At 38.2% G+C, this 26,920-nt stretch overlaps 2 protein-coding genes across 6 annotated transcripts in view; one reads left to right on the top strand and one right to left on the bottom strand.

The window, feature by feature from the left end:
* Positions 1-7,032, top strand: part of LOC149843706 (uncharacterized) — a 41,058-nt gene extending 34,026 nt beyond the window's left edge. The window contains exons 4-8 of one of the 3 annotated variants that reach the window (XM_090000032.1): positions 4,433-4,615; positions 5,879-6,340; positions 6,429-6,509; positions 6,605-6,684; positions 6,736-7,032. In XM_090000032.1, coding sequence (XP_089856158.1) covers positions 4,433-4,615; positions 5,879-6,340; positions 6,429-6,509; positions 6,605-6,669 — 791 coding nt within the window. In that variant the 3' untranslated portion in view covers positions 6,670-6,684; positions 6,736-7,032. Of the gene's footprint in view, positions 1-4,432; positions 4,616-5,878; positions 6,341-6,428; positions 6,510-6,604 lie in introns of all 3 variants that reach the window. The other 2 variants (XM_090000031.1, XM_090000033.1) reach the window with 2 other exon arrangements.
* A 2,721-nt stretch (positions 7,033-9,753) lies between these two features.
* LOC149843705 (F-box protein At3g54460-like) overlaps positions 9,754-26,920 on the bottom strand; it is a 77,800-nt gene continuing 60,633 nt past the window's right edge. The window contains exons 8-10 of one of the 3 annotated variants that reach the window (XR_016430912.1): positions 13,214-13,362; positions 12,679-13,046; positions 9,754-10,024 (exon numbers count right to left, since the gene is read on the bottom strand). Coding sequence is in view for 2 of the 3 variants with exons in the window: in XM_090000030.1 (XP_089856156.1) it covers positions 13,216-13,362 (147 nt within the window). In the remaining variant the exon portion in view is untranslated. Of the gene's footprint in view, positions 10,025-12,560; positions 13,047-13,213; positions 13,363-26,920 lie in introns of those variants that run through there. The other 2 variants (XM_090000030.1, XM_090000028.1) reach the window with 2 other exon arrangements.

Genomic DNA, 26,920 nt, shown 5'->3' with positions numbered 1-26,920 from the left:
TCTCTTCAAGTTCCAAAATTTTTTTGTAATGTGGCCCAAAACAAAGATATAAATGTATGGCACAAGAGACTTGGTCATCCTAATATCACCAAGTTGTCTTATTTACATTTTGCAAAAGACCTATGTAAAAGTTCTTTTTCTTGTAATGATTGTATTCTCGAAAAAATGCAAAGTTTACCTTTTGAGCAAAGAACTATGTTCTCTTCTAAAACTTTCAAAATTGTTCATTCGGATGTTTTGGGACCCGCACCTGTTGCTTCAAAAGGAAGCTTCTCTTATTATGTCATTTTTGTGGATGATTTTTCCAGATATTCGTGGATATATTTTCTTAAGTTCAAACATAAAGTTTTTTTGTGTTTTAAAACCTTCCATTCAATGATCAAGAATCAATTCAACAATAATATAAAGATATTTAGAAGTGATTCTGGAGGGGAATATCTCTCCAATCAATTTAAAGTATATCTTGAGGATCATGGAATTGTCCACCAAAGGTCTTGTCCTAAAACTCTTCAACAAAATGAGTTGGCCGAAAGAAAACATAGGCACATCATTGAGACCACTAGGATCTTTCTTATTTCCCAAAACATTCTTAAAAACTTTTGGGCAGAAGTAGCTCTTGCTTCTGTTTATCTGATAAATCGCTTACCATCTAGAATATTAGGAAAAATATCCCCTTTTGAGATTTTATATAAGCTTGAACCTGATTATAATAGGTTACGAGTTTTTGGGTGTAAGTGTTTTATACTTACGGATAAGAATGACAAACTCTCTCCCAAGGCTATCCCTTGCGCCTTTCTTGGATATTCCGAAACTCAAAAAGGGTTTCATTGTTATGATCTTCGAGATGATAAGTTATATGTCTCTAGAAATGTAACTTTTTTAAAAAATGAAAGTGGCTTTGAAAAAAATGTTTCTCAACAAGAAAATTTTGATTATTCCTTTCTATTTGACTTATTGTCTAGTAATGATGATATATCTAGTGATGATGATGTATCATCAAATCATGATGAGGAAAATGATGGTGATGTTGGTGAACATAACTCACTCAATGAACAAGAAAGTAGAATTTCAAGTGATCCAATAACATACTCTCGTAGAAATCAAGACACCTTTAGAAGTGCTATGGACCAATATAGTGAGCTTGCTCCTACCCTCGATCACCGAAGATCTGAAAGGAATAGGAGACCAATAACTCGTTTTGTTTCTTTCTCACCCCGGTATAGGGCTTGTCTTAGTGCCATTCACTCTTATTTTGAGCCAAGGAATTTTGAAGAAGCTAAAAAATGTATAGAATGGCAAGAAGCTATGCAAAATGAACTTAATGCTCTTAAAAGGGCTGAAACTTGGGATTTCCAAACTCTACTCATAGGAAAGAAAACTATAGGTTGTCGATGGGTTTTTAAGGTTAAAACTAAGAGCGACGGATCTCTGGAAAGGTATAAAGCTCGCTTAGTTGCGAAAGGGTATGGGCAAGAGTATGAAATTGATTATGAAGAAACTTTTGCTCCTGTAGCACGAATGGTTACAGTTAGATGTCTTATTACTATTGCATCTATTAAAAATTGAAACATTTTTCAAATGGATGTGAAAAATGTTTTTCTAAATGGTGATCTTAATGAAGAAGTGTATATAGATGCTCTATTAGGAATGAAGATTCCTAAAGATAAAGTTTTTCATCTTCGAAAGACCCTCTATGGTTTGAAACAGGCCCCCAAAGCCTGGTATGATAGATTTACCAGTGTAATGCTGGAAAATGGTTTCTCCTCATGTTATACTGACATTGCTCTATTTACTAGAAAATCTAATGCAGGGATTGTGATATTATTACTCTATGTTGATGACATGTTAATTACAGATGATGATGTTCAAGGAGTAAAGGGTATTAAGTTCGTCTTGACTTCAAATTTTGAGATGTCAGACTTGGGTTTTCTGACATATTTTCTTGGAATTGAGGTTGTCTATTTGCAACGTGGTTACTTTTTATCTCAGTTTAAACTTGCTTGTGAGATTATTGACAGATCAGGAATTTCTGATGACAAAGTATGTGAAACTCCTGAAGTTGTGAGAGCAAAAATAGAGATTGACGATAGTGTTCCTCTAACCGATCATACTCCTTACAGGCAATTGGTAGGTTCTTTAATGTATCTTAGCATTACATGACCTGATTTGTCACATGCTATACACATCGTCAGTCAGTTTCAGCACACTCCTACAACCGTTCATATGAGTGTTGTGCTTCGCATCATCAGATATTTGAATGGAACAATGAATAAGAGAGTATTTCTATCTTCTTCTTCTAAATTAAAATTACTTGCTTATACTGACTCAGATTGGGGAGGTGACCCTAGTAACCGTCACTTCACCACTGGCTTTTGTGTTTTCTTAGGTGAGTCTTTGATCTCATGGCGATGCAAAAAACAACAGAAGGTCTCTCTGTCATCCACTGAAGCCGAATATAGAGTCATGACATCTACCACCATGGAAATTGTATGGATTAGACGCCTTTTGGAAGATATGAGAGTATTTATCAGAGAACCAACAAAGCTATGCTGTGACAATAAAAGTACAATTTATATTGCCAAGAATCACACCTTTCACGAGCGAACAAAGCATATAGAAATGGACTGCCATTATGTCATAGAAGAATATTTGAAGAAGGTCATTGATCTACCATACGTGACGTCTGAGTATCAACTTGCAGACTTCTTCACAAAAGCACTATGTTTGCCCAGATTTCATTTCTTTCTTGACAAACTTGCGGTTATCGCACCGTAAGTTTGAGGGGGGGGTGTTAAAATGTATCTCCAAAACCTTGTTGTAAGTATAAATATATATACTTATATACTTAGAGATACATATACATATAATATATTATATATATATATGTATCTCTACATATATAAATATATATATTTATACATATTTTATTTTCTTACTCGAAAAGGGTATTCTTGTAATCTTGCGCATATTCCATTTGGAATATGTTGTAATTTATTTTTGTATTTTGTATTTCTTTATTTTTTTATTTTTATTTTTTGTATTTCATAAAGGTGCATTGGGGGTCCCCCAATAGAGTCGTTGGGGGGCCCCAACGGTCACAAATCCGTTGGGGGCTCCCCAACGACTCCTTTGGGAGCCCTCCCTTTGCACCCTTTTGCTTTGTATAAATAGGGATGTTCCCCCTTGTAATTCTGAGAGTCTCAAGCATTTGCTCCTTTTTATGAAATACATGCATTATTGCATGTTTGTTACTTTTACGCTTTTTGCGTATTTTGTTCAAGTGTTGTGAGAGTGTCTTCGTGCACTTCTTTTATAAAGTATTTATGCTTGTATGCGTATTGTCTCTTCATAGACAATTTCACAATACCAGTGCATCAGAAGTGGTTGGGTGTTGTTGACTCTGCTATAAGGATGATGAATGGGACCTTCACATTTTGTTGTATATTTATGACCATGACAGCCAGGGCTGCCAACAAATCTGATATGGGTCTGATCTGAATCCAAATCTGAATTGCATACAGTAGATTTGACCCGAATCTGAATCCAAATAAGCTTTGATAGCCTAGGTTGAATCTGGACCCTAAAATAATATGCAAAAGGATTGGATCAGATTGAATGTGAACACAGATCCAACCTAAAGCATTGATCCAAATCTGAATGAGTAATCTGAATCCAACACAAATATCCTTTCAGTGCTTCAGATCTTACCTTAAGAATCTGCATCTGGAACAAAGTCAGTCAGATTGGAGGTCCAACCAAATCCGCTGTTTGCACCCCTAACGATAGCTAACAAATCCATCATCAGTCTTTCGTAGTTTGAATAGTTTGTATTTACACACTATCAGTTATAATTGTAAAAAATTGGCAGTTTACTTTAAACTACTGGTTTTCATACTTGTGATCTAAGATCATTCATGTGGAGTTTTGGTATGATGAACATGAGCATGGAGATAAAAGTACTATAATCTGAAAAACAGAATAGAACATTTACTAGAATCTCTTGTTTCCATTATTTAGAAGATTTTTTTTTTTTGTCCTCAGAACTTTTTCACCACTGGGAACAAAGTTTTTGATAGTGCAACCCTTTGTTGGGAATTCCCGAAAGGGGAATGCCCAACAAAGAGCCCTTACACACCCCTTTTTAGGGAATTCTCGAAAGGAATGCCCTAAAAAGAGCCCGCCCTTGCACCTTTTTGGGGAATTCCCGAAAGGAATGCCCCAAAAAAGCCCTTACTTGATTACAGTGCTATCTGCATTGATCCTTTTTTTCCTCTCCATGAAATGAAAAACAAAAACCCCACAATTCCATTGACAGAGTACGGAGCCTACGTAATATTTCTCTTTTTCTATTATTCAGAAGATTTTTCCTTTATTCTGTGCTGAGAAATTTCCACCATGATGAAACCTTTTCATTAAAGCTGTTGTGTTTCAGTTTGGAAAAACCTTGAGGATCAGAACAAAGAATTTTTTAAGGCATACTATGTCCGGCTTATGGTGAAACACCAGATTATAATTTTCAATAAGCTGCTTCAGGAGCAGGTTGACCTCATGCAGAAGATGTGCCCATGTACAGTATCTTCTCTGACAATCCCCAATGGATCTCATACTATTACTTGTAAGCACTTCCAAAATTGCAGAATCCATTCTTTTTGCAAATTATCTTATACATTCCTAATGGATTTCATGTGCCTGTTTTGCATGACATTGAGTTATATCTTTGATCTTCAAATTTATCTCATTTACGAGGGGATGGGCGATATACTAGCAATTTTCCTGTGTTTTGATGGTTGAAGGTTCTATTCTTTAAAAATGCATGTATGTGTGTAGAGCATGCTTCCATAGAGGAAAATATAGGATTATCAATACACTCATTAGCTTCTAGCCATGATGATGCTAGAAACAAGTGGGTTTGGCACCATTTCAAAGGGCAACGCTTCCTTGACAATGTCTGTATTCATTATTTAATATTTTTTGCTGTTTTATGTACTGCTAACTATTAGTACGCCCTATTACTTTTAGAATAATGTGTTTTGACTTTTTGTTTTTCTCCAAAAGAAAAGACTTTACCCACAAAGGTAACCATGTACTTTCGAAAAATGTCAAACCTTTTAAAGGGTGTTTTGGTCATTTCAATCAGTTGAACACTCCCAACATTATATCTTAATGACAAATGGTGGTTTAGTAATTTGGGTATATTTTGACTTATTTTTTGTGCGTGATATATGTGAAGTATTCTGTTTCAAATGAGATTTGATCATGAGATGATGGGGTTTGGATTATTTTGAGCATGGTCACAAAGTATCGTTCTTGACAATTTCTCACTGAGGATTTTTCTTGTAGTTCTTTTTTTTTTTCTCAAAAAGTTTTTTTTTTCTTGAGAAAATCTTGGAATTATGGCAAATGAAAAAAGAATAATAAAATAATAACAAATAAATGTTTATATTAATTTTTCTTGCTAAAATGTGAAAATGAAGTAAAAAATTTCTTAAAAGACAGAAAGAACAAAGAAAAGAAAACATCGACCTAAAATATATAAAAATATGATTTTTTTTTAAATCTCGTGAAAATATCATGATATTTGTTTTTGTTTGACGATATTTTGAAAATAGCATAATATTTTGCTGATATTTTTGGCTACCTAGAAAAACTGATAATATCATGATATTTTCAAAATATCAGCAATATCGGTGACTATTTGGAGAATGGTTATAGTAGAATCTGTTTCTTGTAATTTTCCTATTGATCATTTTATCCTAGTTTCTTTTTTCCTATTTGCATGATTATACACATGATTTTGCTGCTTTCTATGCTCTTTTGCTTTATTCCTCTGAAGAGGTTCTTTTGGTTTATTCCTGGATCTAATGTTGGACTTTTGTAGTGCAACAATCACTGGCATGTTATGGTGCTGATCACTCGAGGGTACCTTCTGCATCTGACCAAATACACCATGGAACAGTTCCTGCTGGCACTCTTGTCAATGGCATAACTTCCCTGAGCCAAAATGTGCATACAAATGAGGAACTATGTGTTCAGGCTGGGCGGAGCGTTGTCGCCCAAAATATGCTTGCAGTTCAGCAGTCACAAATGGGGATCATGCAAGGAAGCAATGAGATTACAGTTAAATCTGAACCTGAGTGCCCCAACAGTTCTGCTTTTGTATTTGCTGCTGACAACTTCCATGAGGCCCGTTTGGCCCCTCCTGGTGCTTTCAGCAATATGGATCCTAACTTGAATGCCTTACATGGATCATTCTTAGAGCCAGACACACATGGCTTCCTAAGTCAGATTCCTCGGAATTTCAGTCTTTCTGACTTGACGGCAGGGTTTTCCCAAAGTTCTGGTAAGTGATCTTTCAGTTTTGTTAAAACATCTCAAACAAGTGGAACTTCAAATAAATGATAATCATATAGCTCATACTGGATGAATAGATATACTGCAAAACTACCCAGGCTGTCCATACCTAGAAGACACAAATGGGTTTCTTTACCTACCTGAAAGAGATTGTCAAGGTCAGCTTCTTTCTTCTCTTTGTTTTTCTCTCCCCTTAACAGTAACGAGGTTGTACACTATTCTTGGTTCCTGAATTCTTCTGTGCTGCATGCAGGAGATGAAAAGAGGCCAGACACCATGTCAGAAGACTTGAGCTATGAAGAGTTTGGAAGTGATTGATCTGGTATATCACTTTATTTCCTTGGATGATTTAGTTGAGGATCATCTTCCATTATGTTATGAATTGATTAATCATGTGTTTCTCCATGGCTTCTATGGTGTTTCTGTGCACCTGCTAGGTGGAAATCAGTATGGGTTTGGATGTATCTTACTCAGGATTGTGTTGCAATTAGATAGTAGCCAGTCATAAAACGTGAGAGTTCTTTGTACATAGAAATTTTGAATGGACAGGAAATGCAATTCTTAGAACTTCTGTTGTGCTGTCTCTAGGGTGCACTCATAATGACAAATAATGCAGTTATGGATGAGTATCGCTGATGTAGTCATTCATCTTTGATGATAGTTTTAGTAAATCTTTTTTCATATTCCTGATTGTGACATATTTCAGACCATTAGAATATTGCATCCATTCACGTTACAAGCTGTTAACCAAGCCAAGCTATGAGATTAAAGGGGCGGTTCACTTATATGGTTCTTGTCTGCGCATCTCTTGTCTAACAAACAAGTATTCATTAAGTCCATCGCTGTCCACCATGCTTTCTTATGGATGATAGATACCAAGCGAAACAGCGACGACTCTACTCTTTTGCTGGTTTGTTCAAGCTCTGGGGGTTCAGCTTATTGAGCATTCAATTCTCTTGTACTAGATCAGCTTTACTCGTTCATAGTGATAATTTACAATATTCTTCTGGCCTGAAACTGGTTCAGATTGCGCTGTTGGTGTTCTATTCCCAGGTAATCACAATGTTGTTCTAATATGGCCTTTTAAAATTTTCGTATGACTTTGCCCTTTGTACATTGTTGTAAAAATGAGGATTCATTGTCGCAAAATGCATTTGAAACTTATAGAGAACAAGTCAAATTACAGCCTTTAAAATCTATTACTGTGACTTGTGCTTTCTAAATTGTGGAAACGAGGTTCTTGAAACTTGTAAAAAAATGAAACAGGTTTCTTTTGCAAATTGATTGATGATCATTTAGCTGGTCTGCAATACTGGCACCTTTTGGTAAACTGTGCGGCAACAAAGCATATGATTTCTTGTTGAATCCAATAATGTGATGGTCCGGCGTGGGTGTTGCAAAACTGGCTGTCAAGGGATCCATCTCTCTCCAATGGGTAAACCTCAATCGAAAAAGACCCTATTTTTATAGCGTAGGTTGGATCATGCAAATAAATGATTAAAGATGAATGTGAAACTGATTTAAATAACTGATGGCCATAGTTGAACATCAAAAGATGCACTCTGCATGAACATTTTCGGATGAGACAGTTTCTTTGGGGAAATTCTGTATCTAGTGATATCGAGAAAGGGAAGCAGTTGAGTGCTCAACAAAACAAAGATGAGTGGGTTGAGTTTGATTACATCTTCAAATGAACATGACCAGCTGCTTCAACGGGTGCTTGACGAATCAGCTTGCCCCGAGAAGCCTGATAATTGCACACCAGTCTATCTGGTGACTTTTTTTAGTACATGATCATCTCTTGGTTGTAATGATTATTCTGCTCCTGACGCCAAACTATTCATGCTTGCCTGCTAATGCTTTAAGTTCTTCACTATCAACATAATCAAGGACGATTAAAACCCTCTTATTAGAAAAACTTTCGTCCATCCCGGATTTATCTTGATTAATGCCATATTTTCATATCATGGTCTAAGACATCATGATCATTTGGATCAACCTGTCCTCATAGCTGCTAGGCGTTCACATCAACAAATGCAAAAAACAAGCTTTTGTAAGATATCAAAGTCATGGAAATGGCAACTAATTTTCTTAATTTATGTAAATTATGAATAGATATCAATACACTCTATACTAGTTAGTTTGATTTTAAGTGAAGCACCCAGGGATTAATCTTTGTGCCTCCTATGCCTGTAACAAAAGGTAAGAATTAAGGGTTGGCAATGGGCCATCTTGGCCTGTACTTTAGGTGGACAGGCCAGCAAGTTGACCGCTTGCAGCTTGGTCAAACATAGCCCCCAAAGGGCGAAATAGGGCAAAGGCTCTATGAGAGGATTCTATGTTAGCAGTAATTTAGTAGATTTGGTTTTCTAAGTACTTAGTAGTTGAATAGGATGCGAGATTAATACAGAGGCAATGAGAAGTTTTGGAGAAGTTAATTGAAGATTATGATTGACTATTGCTCTTATTGTAGTACTGTTTCTATAGAAATGCTTGTAGATAACTTGGCACCTTTTATTGAATACAAAAAATTTTGCGTAGGCATGAGTTGTCTTGAATGAACCCTTCTATGGATTTTTCATGATTTTGGATTTTGATTGTGCCAGGTTAGGGAAAGGAAAAATGTATATATACTGATAAGGTGCAGCTCGACTTGCAAGCTTTGGGATCACAGATCACGAGAGACATTGATGATGTGGAAAGATTAATTTACAGCCCTCAGCTTTGCCATTGGACCTTTTCCATTACAAAAGATTTTCATGAATTGGGAGTCATTTTATTAACTTTGTGTGTAGTTGACTAGCAACTTTGCATGAAAGACTATTTTGAAGAGTTGGACCATGCAGGAACTAATTGTGATAAACCTTGGTGCTGGGTGAGAACCTCAATGTTTTGTTCAACATAAGTGATGGTAACAATGTCTAAACCTTCATGACAATCGTCTCCTTTCCCGGCCTTGTTTTCCTGACAATCTTCAAACAGGGATCTTAAACCACCAACGTAGGATGCGTGGAGTTATAAAAAGTTTCTATTTTGCCCTAACCCACCAAAACACATGATTTGGCTGATTTCTTTGCTAGACCGTTGCACCAAACATACATTTTTGCATTAATAATAGAACAAAAGAAACATCCATAAACTCGACTTTTCACGAGCCGGGACAAATGCATTCATCACTAAGCATGGCAGGTGAATGCTAGCCCTTGAGTTGGGTCCCGCGTGTAAGCAAAAACTGAAGTTTGATTCAACTTTGTTTGGCTTGGTCGCAAGTCCGAAAAGTAATGGGTGAATTCTGTCAAATCACAATCTTGGGACTTGTCACTGAGACACGAACATGGATCTTGAATAATTTTTCTCAGCAAATAGACAACATAGTTCAAGCACATGCCAATGCAAGAACATGAAAGTTACTCATTCATTAATCTTGAAAAAATAAAGTTCCTCCATTAATCTTGAAAATCAATAGTTCCATTGCACACAATATGCAATTTATTCCCATCTACAACAGTAGTCGACACAGAACAGGTGGCATGATGAATTTTCAACTGAAGTCCGGCTCATTGTGGAAACGGAAACCATACAAACAGTTGTTTTAAATTAACAGCCGCGGCTCTCAATATGCACGGCTCAATAGAGCCTCTGTTCATATACAAATTCCACCAAATCAATAACCCTGTTAAGAATCATCCACAACTAAAATCAGAATGAGGTAATCAACATGACCAGGGACAACCATGACGAAAAAACAAGTCCTTGCCCCACATACTGTACAACCAAAATCATGTTCTCCAACCTCTTACCAATCCTCACTGTACCAACACCCAAGGAAAGGTTGCAATCTTGCAGAGTAGCGGAAGAACTTTTGCAGTGGCAGGTGCAACCAAAGTGCACATACAACATTTTAGCAGACTAGTGATTTATATATAGCACAACTATAATCTGCCAACAATATGCATAAGACCTGAAAAACCTAAACATGTATCCTGATAATAAGCTTGCCAGGAATACAAGCTATACCAAGAATAAGCTAAACAGATGTTGCGATTTAGCTGGCATTCTTTAAGCTGGCAAAAGCACCTTTTGCTTTCTCAGAACATTTTTAGATGCACTTTCCTGCTTTGACTTGCGATGTAAGTTCTACATAAACACAAAAGAAGCTTTTATAAAAACAAAGTTTGTAGATCAAGTTGAGCATCTACCTTGTTGCCTTTAACCTGTTAGTGGTACTTTTGACTGAATATGATGGCACTAAATCACTTCAACTATGCAATGCAGAATTACTTGATGCAAAACATGAAATCAAATCTTAACTAAAATAACTCTTTATATTTATTACCTCAAGAACAACCCAAAACCATGGTTACTGCTTTAAATACAAAATATACACGTTTGAGAAGTAACTCAAAAGGCATGGTTACCAGTTTTTCTATTTAAGGTCATGACTCATGAACCATGACCCAACAGAAATGCAATCCACAATCTAAAATAATAGCAGTCAATTTGAACACAGTTGACCAAGAACTCTTGCTTACACTTTTATTTTCCTTGCCAGTTAAGCACTCAGATCCAGACACTCCATATCATCCAAATACTTTAGCAACATACACATGTTCACAAACACCAACTTAAGCATACAAATACATAATTGCCTGTATTTTAGTCAAGGAGTTACCTTTCCCAGCAAATGAATCACACGTGTTAAAACCAAATCTGACTAGCAGTTCAACAGTGCCTAACCTAATAATAGACAGCAAGATGTCACTAAGTTACTAATCTTCAAATACATGACATGTAGGTTTCTAGAATCTTCTGAGACAACCAACGAACCAACTACCACAGCAATATTTTCTGTGAAATGAATTACATGAGCACAAGAAACATTGAGTACAGCTCGTATGCACACAAAAATAAATAAATACGCTGTCAGAGTACATGACAGCTTCAATTAATCAATAATCCTTGATTGCAATGTCCAAGTAGTTGTAGAACGACAATTAAATCCACCATATCCACTCCTTAGAAATTACTCCTTTTGGAGCTACACCACACATGTTCAGTGAAAGAAACATGGGAAATGGCTAATTTTGGTGTTCTCCATTAAGAATAGTATTACATGGGGTGGTTGTGGAAGCGAAATAGTGTATTTCTCTATTAAGATTAGTATTAATTGGGTGGTTCTAGAAGCAAAAAGGAACATTTGCATTTCATAGTGGGGAGAGGACTGTCCTGACACATTCAAATGCATGTCAGACATCAGTCCAACAGTGTCATCTAAGTGTCTCATTCCCTATATGCCATGTTCGGTGTTACAACTTGACAACACCACTAATAGGTCAAACAAAATATCTTGGTAACAGTCTATAGCATGGTGCAAGCTGATTTGCATGTCATTTGATTTGAAAATGTGGAGAACCAACATACAAGGATATGGCAAACATCCCAACTTCAATTCCCGTATGTGATTTAGATGACATCATTATGTTGTGGTGGTTCTGTATCAACATTTGTGATGTCCACTGCTTCATCCCCTTTTTACTTTCTTTTGCAAGAGGAAAAAACAATGGCTACATGGTCAGAGTACCTTCCAAATACCAATTCCTAAAATGGCAATAAAACAACAGGAACAACAATCTCACCAGTCACAAGAGCTTGACTTCAGTAGAAAAGAAACTTTTAATATAGATGTTCTATGCAAGCTTGGTAAAGTACATTTTCCATAATTTACTAACAGGGAATGAAACAAACCATGAAATCTGTCATTTTCAGAATTCACAATGTAAGACAAAAAGCAAATTCTCTAAATCCAATTCAGAAGTATGATATTAAAATACACCCGAACAAATTTCATTATGAAAAACTAGCTAGATTAGCTAAGTTTTCAATGGCATCCATATCTAGATTTTATTCTCTCTCTCTCTCTCTCTCTCTCTGGGAGAGAGAGAGAGAAACCCTGAAGAGGAATCTTTCTTATCTTAATGGTAGACCAAGTGGGATTTTATAGAGGGCATAAAAGGCAAAGATTTTGTTTCTTGACTCAAAAAAGTTGGATTCCATTGTGAATCAGACAAGAACATTTTTTTTTTAAAATAAATGAGACATAGAGGTCTTCAATCTAAGGAAATTATGTCAAGAACCAGTTTCTAAGGTTGCCTGGATGGAGAAAGTACCTGGGTAGTGTTTAATACTTACCCCTTCTTTTTCAACATAAATTACTCTGAGAACAATGACCAAATGCCCATTAACAACTGATAAATTACAAGGGTCTTCCCAAAAGGGTATACTGCTATATGAAATTCATTAAAGGAGCTACAATTTACAGAAGGCTACCTTGTAAGATTGATACATATCGCAAACCCCCAATGTGGCCTTAGGGTGCTGACAAAGCCAGAATCCACCAGTGGGGCTTGGGATCCCTAACAAAGATCACTGCTCAACTGATGCTAACCGATCACACCACTGGGCACCTAACACCCATTTCTGCAGTCAGACCAAAATTGGATTGGATTTTAGACTTTAGACAGAGCCCCACTGAAAATGTGATGTGACATATGCCTGACAAAGGTGATGCAGTAGAAACATGTCGAGATATCATTGTTAAATTTGCATTAGCATGTCCATAAATAGCTCAAAAGAGAATTGATGATCGCAAGTACAGACGCCATATCTTGAGCAACATGCATGACACTATAAGTTCACTGGGAAAAGGGAGTTCAAGAAACCATCAGTACGTCAAATTCAGAAGAGCTATTAATAAAATTATATGAGAGGGAAATCCCTTTCAGGTGGTTGTCGTGGAGGTGATAATGAAATCAAAAGAAAGGGACAGAAGTGGGGAACATTTGGCTATAGAGAAGATGCAAACCTTCATGTGTCAACTTTAGTCTGTACAAAATTGAGCTGAGCAAGATAATTGCTCTCTGCAAAATCATGTAATGTACGATGGACTCGTGTGACACCATGGTTATTGCTATCCAATTCCTGCTTCAATGCCTTTTTGCACTCAACCGGGTCCTAGAGAAGAATAAAAACTAATTACAGCAAAGAAATAAAAAATAAAAAACATGACAACAAATTCATTAATAAAAGCATAAGACAGTATTCATCATCACAAATTATCCTATAAATCTCAGATAGCTGAAGGGTGGAAAAGATGTGTTCATGTATGCAGACACACACACACACAAGAGAGAGAGAGAGAGAGAGTATCAAACCCAACCTTTCCATAACTTTTCATGCATTGTAGTTTAAGTTGCATATACATTTGAAGATAACTGCTACAAAAACCAAACACATAAACATGTTCAAACCACGTTTTTTTTGGTTCGTTAATGAATTTCCCAGGCTCCTCCTTGTATTGACCAGAATCATCCATGACATTTTATTCTTGGACAAATTCCAAATTAAACCCCAGAGCCCCTGAAGCCTAAAGTATGGACTGAATGTAAAAAATTCCCTTGTCACTATATTTAGAAAAGTCCCTCTCTTTTTGTTAACCCTCTCAGAATGATCCTTGCAGTTAACGTCACACCACAAAACCAGCCTGTATTTGGTCCAGTCTTAGGGTGTGACACTTGTGTTGTTCATATCTGTATTCGGGTTTTTAAATAACCCAATAAAGCTTACAAAAGCAAAGGCATGAACGTTTACTGAGCATTCAAACAACTCTATCTAATAATTCATTTTTCATTAAAATCTAGTACAAGACAATATACAACTATGAGATGAGTAGCATGTTTGCTAAAAGAACAAACTAATATCTCCATAGAGATTCTAATGCTTGACTTATCAATATCTTTGTCCAAATATCCTGTGAACGTCTCTCTAGATCTCTTGCTACTTTTATCAAAATTCTCACTCTGAAAAGCAATAAATAACATTTAATGAGGTAAACACTCAGTAAGCAACCAAATACAACTTTAATAATTAAGTTTTTGCAGGTTTTAGAAAAAGATTTGAAAAGGACATATTCGAAAAGACAATGTAATGGATTTGAAAACACTTTTGCAAACTTCATTTGCATAACAAAACTAGCTCTTTAAAATGCAGTACATATATAAAAGACAATAAAACTGTTTTTAAAACACTTTGCAAACTCACGAAACCTTCTTTTCAAAAGTTGGCATTTCATACTTAGTTCAACTTTTAGAAAACACTTTTAAAAGATCCGATTCACAATCCCATCGAAGGTCCAAAGGGCCACTAAACCCCAATTTTAGTTGGGCCGATAAAATCCCTCTGATCTTCAAATGGGCGGATAACACTAGTGGTAGTGGGTTCCACCACTCATTGGATATCCGATTGGGCCAAAGATCCCATATCCCTCTCAGAAACTCCAATGAGCTAGACGACTGGTGGGGGAATCTACCTTTCCCATTGGCTACGTCGAAGGGCCCCTTGATTTGCCAGGACTAAGTCTACTTGGCCGAAAAATCCCAACAACATGCCAAATGGGCCAAATACCCTTATTAAAAAAGGGGCACCTAACCACGATAAGGTTGTTGAGGGTACATATACCATCCAGCTGGTGGTCCACTTACACTTATGTGAACGAAAACACTGAAAGGATTTTGAAAGCATTTGAAATGAACTTTCATCTGATTTTCAATGCTAAATCTGATTTTTAAATAACACATTTTCAAAATAAACTCAAAGACGATAATATAAAACCAAAATGATACTTAAAACAATAATTAAATTCATAGAGATATATCCGCCTGTGTAGTTATACACTGCCGGTCCCAAGCCCGAATAAAGGAGGAGGGTTGCGGTAGGCCTGTGACAGCCAGCATAAAAACTTTGTCATATCCTATGAAAATGAACCAATATGAGAATTTCGTTGGGGCGTTCCCTACTGAGCGACGCGCTGTACTCTCTAGGCCCGGAGGCAGTGATAAATGTGCAAGGGTTGCTAGGTCGTCGCCCAGAAGCGACGCGTCACACCGGCGCCCGGGTGTGGTGTCAAATAGGCAAGGGTTCCCTCACTTTGTTGGATGGGTGGGGGTAAAGAAGTTAGTCCAAGACCATAAAATTAGGTTAGCCACTTGGAACATAGGGTCTTTAACTGGTAAGTTGGTAGAGTTAGTAGATGTTATGTGTAGGAGAAAGATTGATATTTTATGTCTTCAAGAGACCAAATGGGTAGGTGAGAAAGCTAAAGTGATAGAACCTTGGGGATATAAGATTTGGTATACAGGAATAAATAGGAATAGGAATGGAGTAGGGATTGTTATGAGTCGTCAGTTTATAGATAATGTAGTTGAGGTCCGTAGGAAGGGTGATAGAATTTTACTTATTAAATTAGTATTAGGTACGGATATTATTAATATTATTAGTGTTTATGCACCTCAAGTAGGTTTAGATGATTCCATTAAGCATCAATTTTGGGAAGATTTAGATGGAGTAGTACAAGAGACATCTTATGGAGAAAAGCTTTTCATCGGCGGTGACCTTAATGGACATGTAGGCATTAGTAGGGATGGATTTGAGAGTATCCATGGAGGCTATGGTATAGGAGAAAGAAACGAAAGTGGAGAAAGGATTTTAGATTTTGGTTTGTCCTATGATATGATCTTAGCAAACACTTGGTTTAGGAAGAGGGAGTCTCACCTAGTAACATTTAAAAGTGGGGTTAATACGAGTCAGATAGATTTTTTCCTACTTAGAAAGAGATATAGGGCTTGTTGCATCGATTGTAAGGTTATACCAGGAGAAAGTGTAGCTACACAATATAGAGTCTTAATTTTAGATTTTAGAATTAAAAAATGCCGCAAAAGGGATAGACATAGGATAGATCCTAGAATTAAGTGGTGGGCACTGAAAGGAGCTAAACAAGGAATGTTTGTAGAGCAGGTAGTTAAGAAAGTTGATTGGTGTCTCGAGGAGGATTCAGAATCAATGTGGAATAAGATAGCGGGTGGTATGAGAAAAGTAGCTAAGGAGGTATTGGGTGAGTCTAAAGGCGGTGCACCACTAGGTAAGGATACATCATGGTGGAACGAGGATGTCAAATTAGCTATTAAGGTTAAAAGAGAGTGTTATAGAAATCTAAGTAAGAGTCGTGATAATGAGAATTTGGAGAAGTATATGATAGCAAAGAAGGAAGCTAAAAAAGTTGTTCGAAACGCGAGGGCTAAGGTATATAAGGAGGTTTATGACAAGTTGGATACCAAAGAAGGCGAGAAGGATATTTATAGGCTTGCAAAGATGAGAGATAGGAAATCGAAGGATTTGGGTATGGTTAGATGTATCAAAGATGAAACGCAAAGGGTTTTAGTCAAAGATGAGGAGATTAAGGAGAGATGGAAAGATTATTTTGATAAGCTATTTAATGATAGTTATGCTCAAGATCTTGGAGACTTCTCCATTCCTTTTCATGAGATAAATCGTGACTTCATGCGCAAGATTCAAAAGAAAGAAATTGCAGAGGCTTTGAAGAAAATGAAATCAAGAAGGGCAGTTGGCCCAGATGGTATACCTATCGAGGCTTGGAAATGCTTGGGAGAGAAAGGTTTAGAATGGTTGACAAATCTTTTTAACTTGATTTGGCGAACAAATAAGATGCCTAATGAGTGGAGGAAGAGTACTTTGGTGCCTTTATATAAGAATAAGGGTGATATACAAGATTGCACAAACTATCGTGGTATAAAACTCATGAGTCATACTATGAAACTTTGGGAGAGGGTGATTGAGTCTAGGTTGAGGAAGGTTGTCATGATATCGGAGAATCAATTTGGTTTTATGCCTGGAAGATCAACTATGGAAGCTATACATCTTCTTAGACAACTTATTGAAAGATATAGAGAGAGGAACAAAGATTTGCATATGGTTTTTATTGATTTAGAGAAGGCATACGATAGAGTACCTAGGGACGTTCTCTGGTGGACAATGATGAAGAAAGGTGTTTCTCTCAAGTACATTAGTATAATTAAAGATATGTATGAAGGAGTAGTAACCAATGTCCGCACTTGTGGAGGGGTGACAACCAATTTTCCGATAACGGTTGGGTTACATCAAGGATCTGGTTTAAGCCCTTTCCTATTTGCGATAGTGATGGATGAGCTTACGAGATCAATTCAAGAAAATGTACCGTGGTGTATGTTGTTTGCTGATGATATTGTTTTGATTGATGAGTCTAGAGCTGGGGTTAATGCTAAGTTAGAATTATGGAGACAGACATTGGAAGCTAGAGGTTTTAAGTTGAGTAAGAGTAAGACTGAATATATGGAATGTCGGTTTAGTAAGCAACGAAGTAGTGATGGGAGTGTAGTGAAACTTGGTGAGCAAGATATACCGGTGAATGATTATTTCAAATATTTGGGATCCATCATTCAAAAGTATGGAGAAATTGATGGAGATGTAAATCATAGGATAAAGGTTGGGTGGATGAAATGGAAAAGTGCTACTGGAGTGCTGTGCGATCGTAGAATGTCATTGCGGTTGAAGGGAAAGTTTTATAGGACGACTATTAGACCCGCTTTACTATATGGTACGGAATGTTGGGCTGCCAAGAGACATCATATTCAAAAAATGAGTGTAGCTGAGATGCGGATGCTTAGATGGATGTGTGAAAATACAATAAAAGATAAGATTCGGAACGAAGAGATACGTAAGAAGGTAGGTGTTGCACCCATTGAAAATAAGATGCGAGAGAATCGTTTACGGTGGTTTGGTCATATTCGGCGAAGGCCTAATGATGCTCCAGTTAGAAGGTTGGAGAAATGGGAAAATATATTAGTTAAAAGAGGTCGGGGTAGGCCTAGGAAGACTTGGATGGAGATGATAGGAAAGGATATGAATGCTTTGAACCTCACCGAGGACATGGCGTTGGATAGAAATGATTGGAGGAAAAGGATTCATGTGGAAGACCCAAAATGAATTTCTTTTTTGGTTCATATCGCTGACCCCAATTGTTTTGGGATGAAGGCGTAGTTGTTGTTGTTGTTGTTGTATAGAGATATAGCTAATCACTTTTGAAGTAATTGAAATCTGATGGTCTTTTAAAACAATTTTAGAAAACCAGTTTAATTGAAATCTGATGGCTTTTCAAAACAATTTTAAATAACCAGTTTAACTAAAATCTGATGGTTTTTCAACACAATTTTAGATAACCAGTTTAACTGCAGTCTGATGGCTTTTCAAAACAATTTTAGAAAACTAGTTTAACTTAAAAGAGGTTGTAAAACCATATTTAATAACAATAAAACCTTGTGATGTTTAAAAAATCAATAACTTTTAGAAAACACAAAAGCTGAAATCAAATATTTGGTTTATGAGATTTACTTTCAAATTACGCAATTAAGAGAAAAATGAACTTGAAGCTATAAAATAAATCACCTAATTCAATTGCTTGCAATAACTGATTTATCAAAACTATAATCTCATTATCAAGAAACTAATTTAGAAAGTCTAAATCTAATTACAGAAATATGTGATTAATTAGTGACTTAACTAACTTTAATTGTGAAAACTATAATTTATTATTCAAATAATTAACTTAAGTTAGACCTAATCCTATTTATCAAAACTAGAATTACTTACAAAACTAATTTAAGAACATCTAATTATTAAAACTAAAATTAATCACTAATAAAACTAAATTAAGAATCTAATTACCAAAAACTATAACTAATCACTTACCTGACACGAAGCTCCTCAGGATGTTGGGCCTCTCTTTGCTCCTAGCCCCTCTTCTCCTTCCTCTCTCTCCTCTTTTCCTGGCCCCTAGGGGTCACACCCTATGGCTATTTATAAAGGAGCTAAGGCGGCAAAAGGAGGGGGCTAGGTCGATTGGGAGGCTGGGGATGAAATGACCATTTCACCTTTGGCCTTCCTACTTACTTACATGTAAGTCTCTGGCCTTCCTACTTACTTACATGTAAGTCTCTGGCCTTCCTTCTCATTTACATTTAATATCATTTAAATAAATGTCCTCGCTTACATTTATTTTGTTTTTATTCCCCATTTACTTAAGACCTTACATGTAAATACACAAATACCCGCCTCATTTCAATTCATTAAAAATATCTAAAAGTTCAAATTTCTGAAAGATAAAAAGTTAACTTCAGGGTTTAAGTACAAATTTCAGAATTTTGTGGTTGGGTCCAAGATTTCACCTCTTGAAATCTTCAGTATTTCTTTGATCTTATATTTTTTAATAATTCTATTTTTACATATTATTACTTTGTGTCAAAAGTCTGGGAGAAAAATATTTTATAATTTAATTATTAGAAATATTTTCCTATTATGGGCACCTTTCACAACACTTGGACAGGTAAGGACCCAGGTTTGACTTTTATATAAATTGCTATATTAGAGTAAAATTAAGGTTTATAACTGAGGAAAATAGGGTGGTATATTACAATTAACTTCCGTCAAAATAAGCAAGCTACAAAATCCGTCAAGTTCTTGTGAAATTACACTTTCATCCTCACTTATGAATGATTGCTTGATTACCCTAATTGAGTTATGTTCTTAGGTTTCTGATTAGGATTAAGATTAAGGCTTTTGTTTAGAGCATAGGTTTTTATTTGTTGTTTTCCATAGTGTATGCAAGACTACTTGATGCTTGATGCTTGAATGATTGGATTGACAAAACCTTAATTTAGTTATGTTTTTGGGTTCTTAGTTGGGATCAAGATTAGCATTTTTTTTATTGTCAAAATTAAGCTTTTATTTGTCATTGTAATGATAGTATAGTGAAACTAATGGCTGATTTATTCTTAAATAATTGGCTTCAATCTCTAATTACATTAGGGATTCTTGTTTAGGGTTAAAATTAGAACTTTTTTTGCAGGGTTAAGAATAGGGCTTTTGTTTGTCAGCATTCATGGAAGTATGTGAGACTACTTGATGCTCGATCCTTGAAAGACTGGCTTGATTACTCCTAATCGAGTTATGTTATTGATGATATATTTCATATATAAATATATATATAAGAAGGGTCTTTTAAACATTTTTGAATAGCTTACTTAACCATGGTCAGTCTCTAACTGTGGTCAAGCAAATGACAACCATTTTGTTCTAGTGGTGAAAAAAGGAGGGACTTTTTAAGAATAGCAATAGGAGACGGTCGTTTGGGTTTAGCCCATACCTCAGGGACTAATATGAAGTTGACTTTATTCTTCTAAGCAACACAACAGGTTGGGAAGAGGATAAATAGTATTGCACATATAAACACCCCAAGTCCTTATTATTAAAATGCCCCTACATTTGCTAGGATTGCTTACCAATATAAACTTGGCCTTGGAACTTTAGGTGACACTAGAGCTAGAGGGAGTTTGGTAATTTTAATCAGAGAAACCCATATTAAAAGGTAAATTCTACAACAAAAGAAGCATGTAGATGGATAATCAACAAGATTTACCATAAGGAAAAATAGATTGCTTAATCGTCACTTCCTATTGTTGAGTAAACTGCTGTTCACACTTTTGACACAAATAAAAGAATATAGTAAAAGCACTCTTATAACGTTATGAATTGGATTTGGATAAAGACCTTTTAATGCAGATTCAAGATCCAAAACAAACCAAATGGGACGGATTCAGATAAGGACCTTTTAGTACAAATCCAAGATCCAAATTTTTCCAACTAGTTAGATTGGGGTTGTAAGAAAACAAATTCCTCCGAAGATGTTCACCAAATCGTCAAATTGGGCACTCAAAAGAGTTCCACCAAAGCACCAAAAGAATACACAAAAGCCACATATAGACTCACACACAAGACCCACCAAAGGTGGCTGAGACAAGCTTAAAAAATATTATTTTATTGACTGAAATATGCAAGAAGCATTACATTAATGAGGTGATTTCACCTCTTTATATACACATTTCAAAGGGCCTCAATAGAGACGTTGGGAGAGGCCCTCCCAACGTCTCTTAATTTTGACTAGTCAACATTGGTTGACTAGTTAGAATTGAACCAAAAATAAAAAAGTAAAAAAATCTAAACTAACTTAGTTACTAATCTAGTTATATATATATATATACACACACACATGTATGCACAAAATACATATACATTGTATATATATTTTTAACACTTTCTCTCACGGTTGGACAACCGAAAGTTTGTCTAAGAGAAAGTGAAATTTAGAAGCAGCGAGAGGTTTGGTGAAAAAATCCGCCAACTGATATTCAAAAGTAACATATGGAAGATCAATAGAATCATGTGGATACTCTTCTCGAACGCAGTGACAATCCATCTTAATATGCTTAGTACGTTCATGAAAGGTCCGGTTGCTGGCAATGTAGATGAAACTTTTGTTGTCACAACACATATTTGATGCTCATTTAATCTACACTTCCATGTCAGCCAACAATCTTCTTAGTCAGACCACTCCTATAGTGGTTGTGGCCATGAGTCAGTATTCTGCTTCAGTTGAAGAAAGAGAGACCTTCTGATGCTTCTTACACCTCCATAAGATCAATGAATCACTTAAAAACAGATAAAAACCAGTGGTTGAGTGTCAGTTATTGAGATCACCTTCCCAGTCAGCACCATTATAGGCAGTTAAATCTAAAGATGAAGAAACAAACAAGAGTCATAAAAATAAAGGTTTTAATATATTTAATAATACATAAAACTATTCCCATATGAACAGAAGTGAGAGAATGCTGAAACTAGCTTGTTGTATGAATTGCATGCGTTATGTCAACTCTCGTAATTGAAAAATAAGATAGTGCCTCGACAAGTTGTTTATATGGTGTTGGATTTTTCAAGTGGTTTATCATCAATTCTCATTTTACTGTTGACAACTTCGGGAGTATAACCTTCTTATCATTTAAAATTTCAAACCTAAGAACAATATCTAGAGCAAATTTAGATTGAGTCAACAAATAACCTCTAGAAGAATAAGTGTAAAACCCCATTTAAAAAAAAAAATTGTTTGGACCCGGGCCAGGTCAGGTCCGGACCTGACCCGGGCCCCTTTTTTTTATTAGGGTTTTAAAAACCCGAGCTTTCGGGCGCCGCAACCCCCCCCCCTTCTCCCCCTTCGCTTCCGGGCAAATTAGGGAAACCCATCGAGGGTTTCCCCATTCAGTTGCCCCCCCTGCGCCTTTAAGAGAGAGGTTGGAGGGCGAGGGGAGTCACGCCTCCCTCTCGTAGCCCTCGCCCCCATTTGCGCCGAGCTCCTCCCTGTTGCGCACGCCGCCGACGCCGGCCACCACTCCCAGGTACGCCGCTCTCTTCTCCTCCCTCTTCTCTTCCTCCCCCCCCCCTCTCTGTGACCTCGCCGGGAGGCCGACAGGCAGCGCACGGCCCCTGTCGTGCCCTCTCGCCTCTCTGGTACTCATCGGAGAGCCGACAGGTGGCCTGCAAGGCCCCTGTCGTCCCCTCTTCCCTCTGGGGGTGCGCCAGAGTGCCGGCAGGGGACCAATGGCCCCTGCGACACTCCCTCACCCCTGGGGGTGATAGGGAATCCGACAGGAGGTCGGCTGCCCCCTGTCACCCCCGTCCCGAGTCCTCTCTCTGGCAGGGGTTGGTCCCCCTTGCCATCTCTCGATAACCGGTAGGCAGGGGCAATGCTCCTGCCGCTGCATGTTTCCCGGCAGCGGGGGCTCGCCCCGCTGCCTCTGGGGTTTTGGCGTGCAGGGGTGGTGCTCCTGCCGCCTGCCTGTCTCGGCTGGCAGGGGCAATGCCCCTGTCACCTTTTTTTTTTGTCTTGCTGGGCTGGCAGGGGCTTGCCCCCTGCTGCCTCTTGACTTCTGGGAGGGCAGGGAATAGCCCCCCTGCCGCTCTTGACCCTCGGCACGCAGGGTGGAATATTATTTCCGAGCACTAGAACGAAATCCATTCTTACCACAAGCTTCTAATAATATGGCCGTGATCTGCCATTACGTGCGGCTATCTCTACTATAGAAATAGAAAGAAGGAAAGAAAGATCAAATCCGCAAGTATTAAAATCTCCTATTGCTAGTACTAGGAAATCTAAGGTTGCTAGTACTAGGAAATCTAAGGAGAAACAAACGAAATAAATAGGCTTTCTACATATCCATTGTCCAAAGGGGAACGATTTTTATAAGCTGTAGCAAAAAACAGACTTCATAGAAGCCGATATATGAAGAACTAAGTATGGCCCATATACTAGATTCTATGGATAAAGGATCTAATTGATAGAAGAAGCACCGTAAAGATCAATTATTGAGGTTTTTGGCCGATACAATAAGACCTGCTGGACACCCCCTGCAGCTCCATGATTTTTGCCTTTTGTGGGTGTTTCTGGCAGGGGTCGAGGCCCCTGCCGTCCCTTAATTCGTCAGGCAGGGGCTGGGGCCCCTGCCATTCCCCATTTTCGACAGGCAGGGGTTGGGGCCCCTGCCATTTCCCCATTTTCGTCAGGTAAGGGCCAAGGCCCTTACCATTCTTTTTATGGCAGGCAGGGGCCGAGACCCCTGCCACTTTAACGTTGCTGGCAGGGGCTCAGCCCCTGCCACTTTATGTTGCCAGCAGGGGCTCAGTCCCTGCCACTTTAATGCTGCTGGCAGGGGCTCAGCCCCTGCCACTTGGATGTTGCCAGCAGGGGCTCAGCCCCTGCCACTTTGTCGTTGTCGGCAGGGGATCAGCCCCTGCCGCTTCGTTGTGTTCGGCAAGGGCTGCCCCCCCCTGCCGCCTTGGTGTTTTTGACAGAGGGCTCAGCCCCTGTCACCCCGCGGCTGTCTGCAGGCAAGGGCTCGCCCCTTGTCGTTTTTCTGATTTCGGCCAGCAGGGGCACACCCCTGCTGCCTCTCTCTTTTCCTATCGGCAGGCTTGTTTTTTCTATTTCTCCGCATAATAATTAACGTAGCACTGTTGCAGACCTCGCATCAGACCCCCGCTCTGGTTCTGCGGCCCGAGCCTCGTATCATCTACACGCGTAAACGCACGCAGTTGCACGACATCCCGAGGTAGGGGAAAGTCGCACGAAAAGTTTGTATGAACAAAATAAAATAAGACTTCTGAGATAGAATAGTTATTTTACATACCTGCTTATCTGAAAAAGTATTGGTTGATCAGAGGTTACTCATTTTGATTCTTTTGAAATTGCATGCTTAATGTAAATTCTATGGTTAGACTCATTCTAGAAAGAATCAAGTAGTTTAATTGGCATACCTGTTTACGTGTAGGATTACTTAACTCGTGATTTTCTGTTTGGCATACTTATACTTTTGAAACTGCATACTTAAGGTAAACTTTGTGAATAGACTCATTTCTGGAAAGAAAACCACTGCAATTACTGTTATAACCAAACCTTAAGGCAGGTATGGAATAAATTTGACAAGAGGTCATGGAGAACCTTGAATTAGGAACTCAACACTTTATATAGATGAGTTAATGTTGGCCTCCACAGGCCAAATTTCTCGAAAGAGCAATACATGTCATTTATGAACCAAAAGAATCATAAAACTTTATGTGTTGCCCTCTCATCGTAGTCGTACCTCTAGGGAGGTACAATCGTACTTTTGGACAAGTACGTCCCATGTGGGTTACGATGGTTGGAGGATGAGGTTGTAACAACCTCGATGAGTGCAATTAGCACAATGCTGAGATCACATAAATGGTGACCATTCGCCTTCACAGGCAAGATGCTCGAGTGACTCTAATGGACCAGAGCATGTAGGATGGGGCGACGGTTAAGAAACCCCCGTCGTACCCATCCGATCTTCACGGTTCATCAAGGGAGAGGATGGATGGTACAAAGACTCTGATGGACAGGTTGTTAACAACCACCCCACGGGCAAAAGACTCAGTTTTCCCCAGTCATCGGAGTTAGGGGAATTGGGATTGCCATAAATTATCCTAGGTGGTAACTCCCAGGCACTTCTGCAGAAGTTGGAGGCATCCATGGCCCACGAATGCCTTTGGGGATTTACTCTCTTGGTCACTGACCGTCCCCTTAGGAGCGGACTCAGTCAGCCATCCGGGTTAATGAAAACACCTGACATAATAAACCCCCGGATCGGTCTCGGCTGTTTCTACGTTTCGCGTCTGTGCGTACCCACAGGCCAGTTAATATCAGAACTTAAAGAATATATTCATGAATAGTTGTAGATGACTGAGACTTACACTGCTTCAACTAACAGCTCTTTGCACTTATTACATTTGTTAGAATAGACTACAATTGCTTTAATTGCTTAAATATCATAACTGCTTATCTCATGAATGTCCTGTTTTATTTTCATTCTACTTATCTGTTCGTTCACCTACTGGTTTGTTATGAAACTGACCCATTTCATGGGCAGGTGAGGAGTAGGACTTCACTGGCGGCCGATGGCGTGGTGCAACATGGATCAAGATTTATCTTCTTTCTGCTGGCGGCTTGACTCTGAGTCCTCTTGGAGTTTTCTTTAGATTTATTGAACTTTGGGACAAAATGCTCATTTTGTAATAAACTGCAGATTTTTAATCTATTGCCTTATTTCTTAAATTCCTTTAAGTTGTTGTACATGTGAATGATGGTTTTTCAGCTAACGTACCCAGGATTGTTGACTTGTGTTCCTTTCTAAATGTCTTCCGCTGTCGTTTTTCAAAGTTAAAACTTTAAATCTTTAAAAGGTTTTTCGATAAGGTTTTCAAAATCACAAGTCGAAATTTTGGGGTGTTACAACTTGGTATCAGAGCTAGATCAGAAAGAGGTGAATCTTGACTATTGAGCATCTTTTGCACTCTTTGATTGTGGTGCTACACACTCGTTTGTTTCAGAAAAATTCGTAAAACAATTGCATATAACGGTAAAAACACTTGATAATGCTTTAGACGTGTATAACCCCGTTGGGAAGAACACGGTTTGCACCACTTACATACCTGAATTGGATGTAGTGGTGGCAGAGCGGCACTTGCCTGCTTGTGCTATCCTGCTGGAGATGACCGAATTTGATGTCATCCTAGGCATGGATTGGTTGCACAAGTATCATGCCAAGATCTTTTGCCGTGATGGCAAGATCGTTTTATCACCTCCAGGCTCTTCGAGAGTAGAATTCAGAATTCCCGGACCTGTTCGAGCAAGCCGGATGATCTCGGCGCTTAAGTCACAGAACTTTTTGCGGAAGGGATGCACTGCCTTTTTGGTTAGTGTTATCCAGTCAGATCCAATGCCTATTCCCATCGGTGAGCTGGAAGTCATTCGCGATTATCCCGACGTTTTTCCTAAAGAGTTGTCGGGACTTCCACCGTCTCGTGAGGTAGAATTCAATATTGAATTGCTACCAGGTACGACGCCAATCTCCAAAGCACCCTACAGAATGGCGCCAGCTGAGCTTGAGGAGCTGAAGAAGTAGTTGCAGGAGTTGTTGGATCAGGGATTCATTCGCCCCAGCGTTTCTCCTTGGGGAGCTCCTGTGCTCTTCGTGAAGAAGAAGGACGGGACCTTGCGTCTGTGCATCGACTATCGAATGCTCAACCAGGCCACAATAAAAAACAAGTACCCTTTGCCGCGTATCAAAGACTTGTTCGATTAGTTGCAGAAGGCTAAGGTTTTCTCGAAAATCGATCTTAGGTCTGAATACCATCAGCTCAGAATTAGGAATGAGGATATTCCTAAGACGGCCTTTCGGACGAGATACGGACATTACGAGTTCACAGTCATGCCGTTCAG

The sequence above is a fragment of the Nuphar pumila genome, chromosome 3 (assembly GCF_984573655.1).
Source record: "Nuphar pumila chromosome 3, dmNupPumi1.hap1.1, whole genome shotgun sequence".
Classification (NCBI taxonomy): Eukaryota; Viridiplantae; Streptophyta; class Magnoliopsida; order Nymphaeales; family Nymphaeaceae; genus Nuphar; species Nuphar pumila.
Note: the sequence above shows the minus strand (reverse complement) of the source record. Positions and strands in the feature narration are given on the sequence as shown.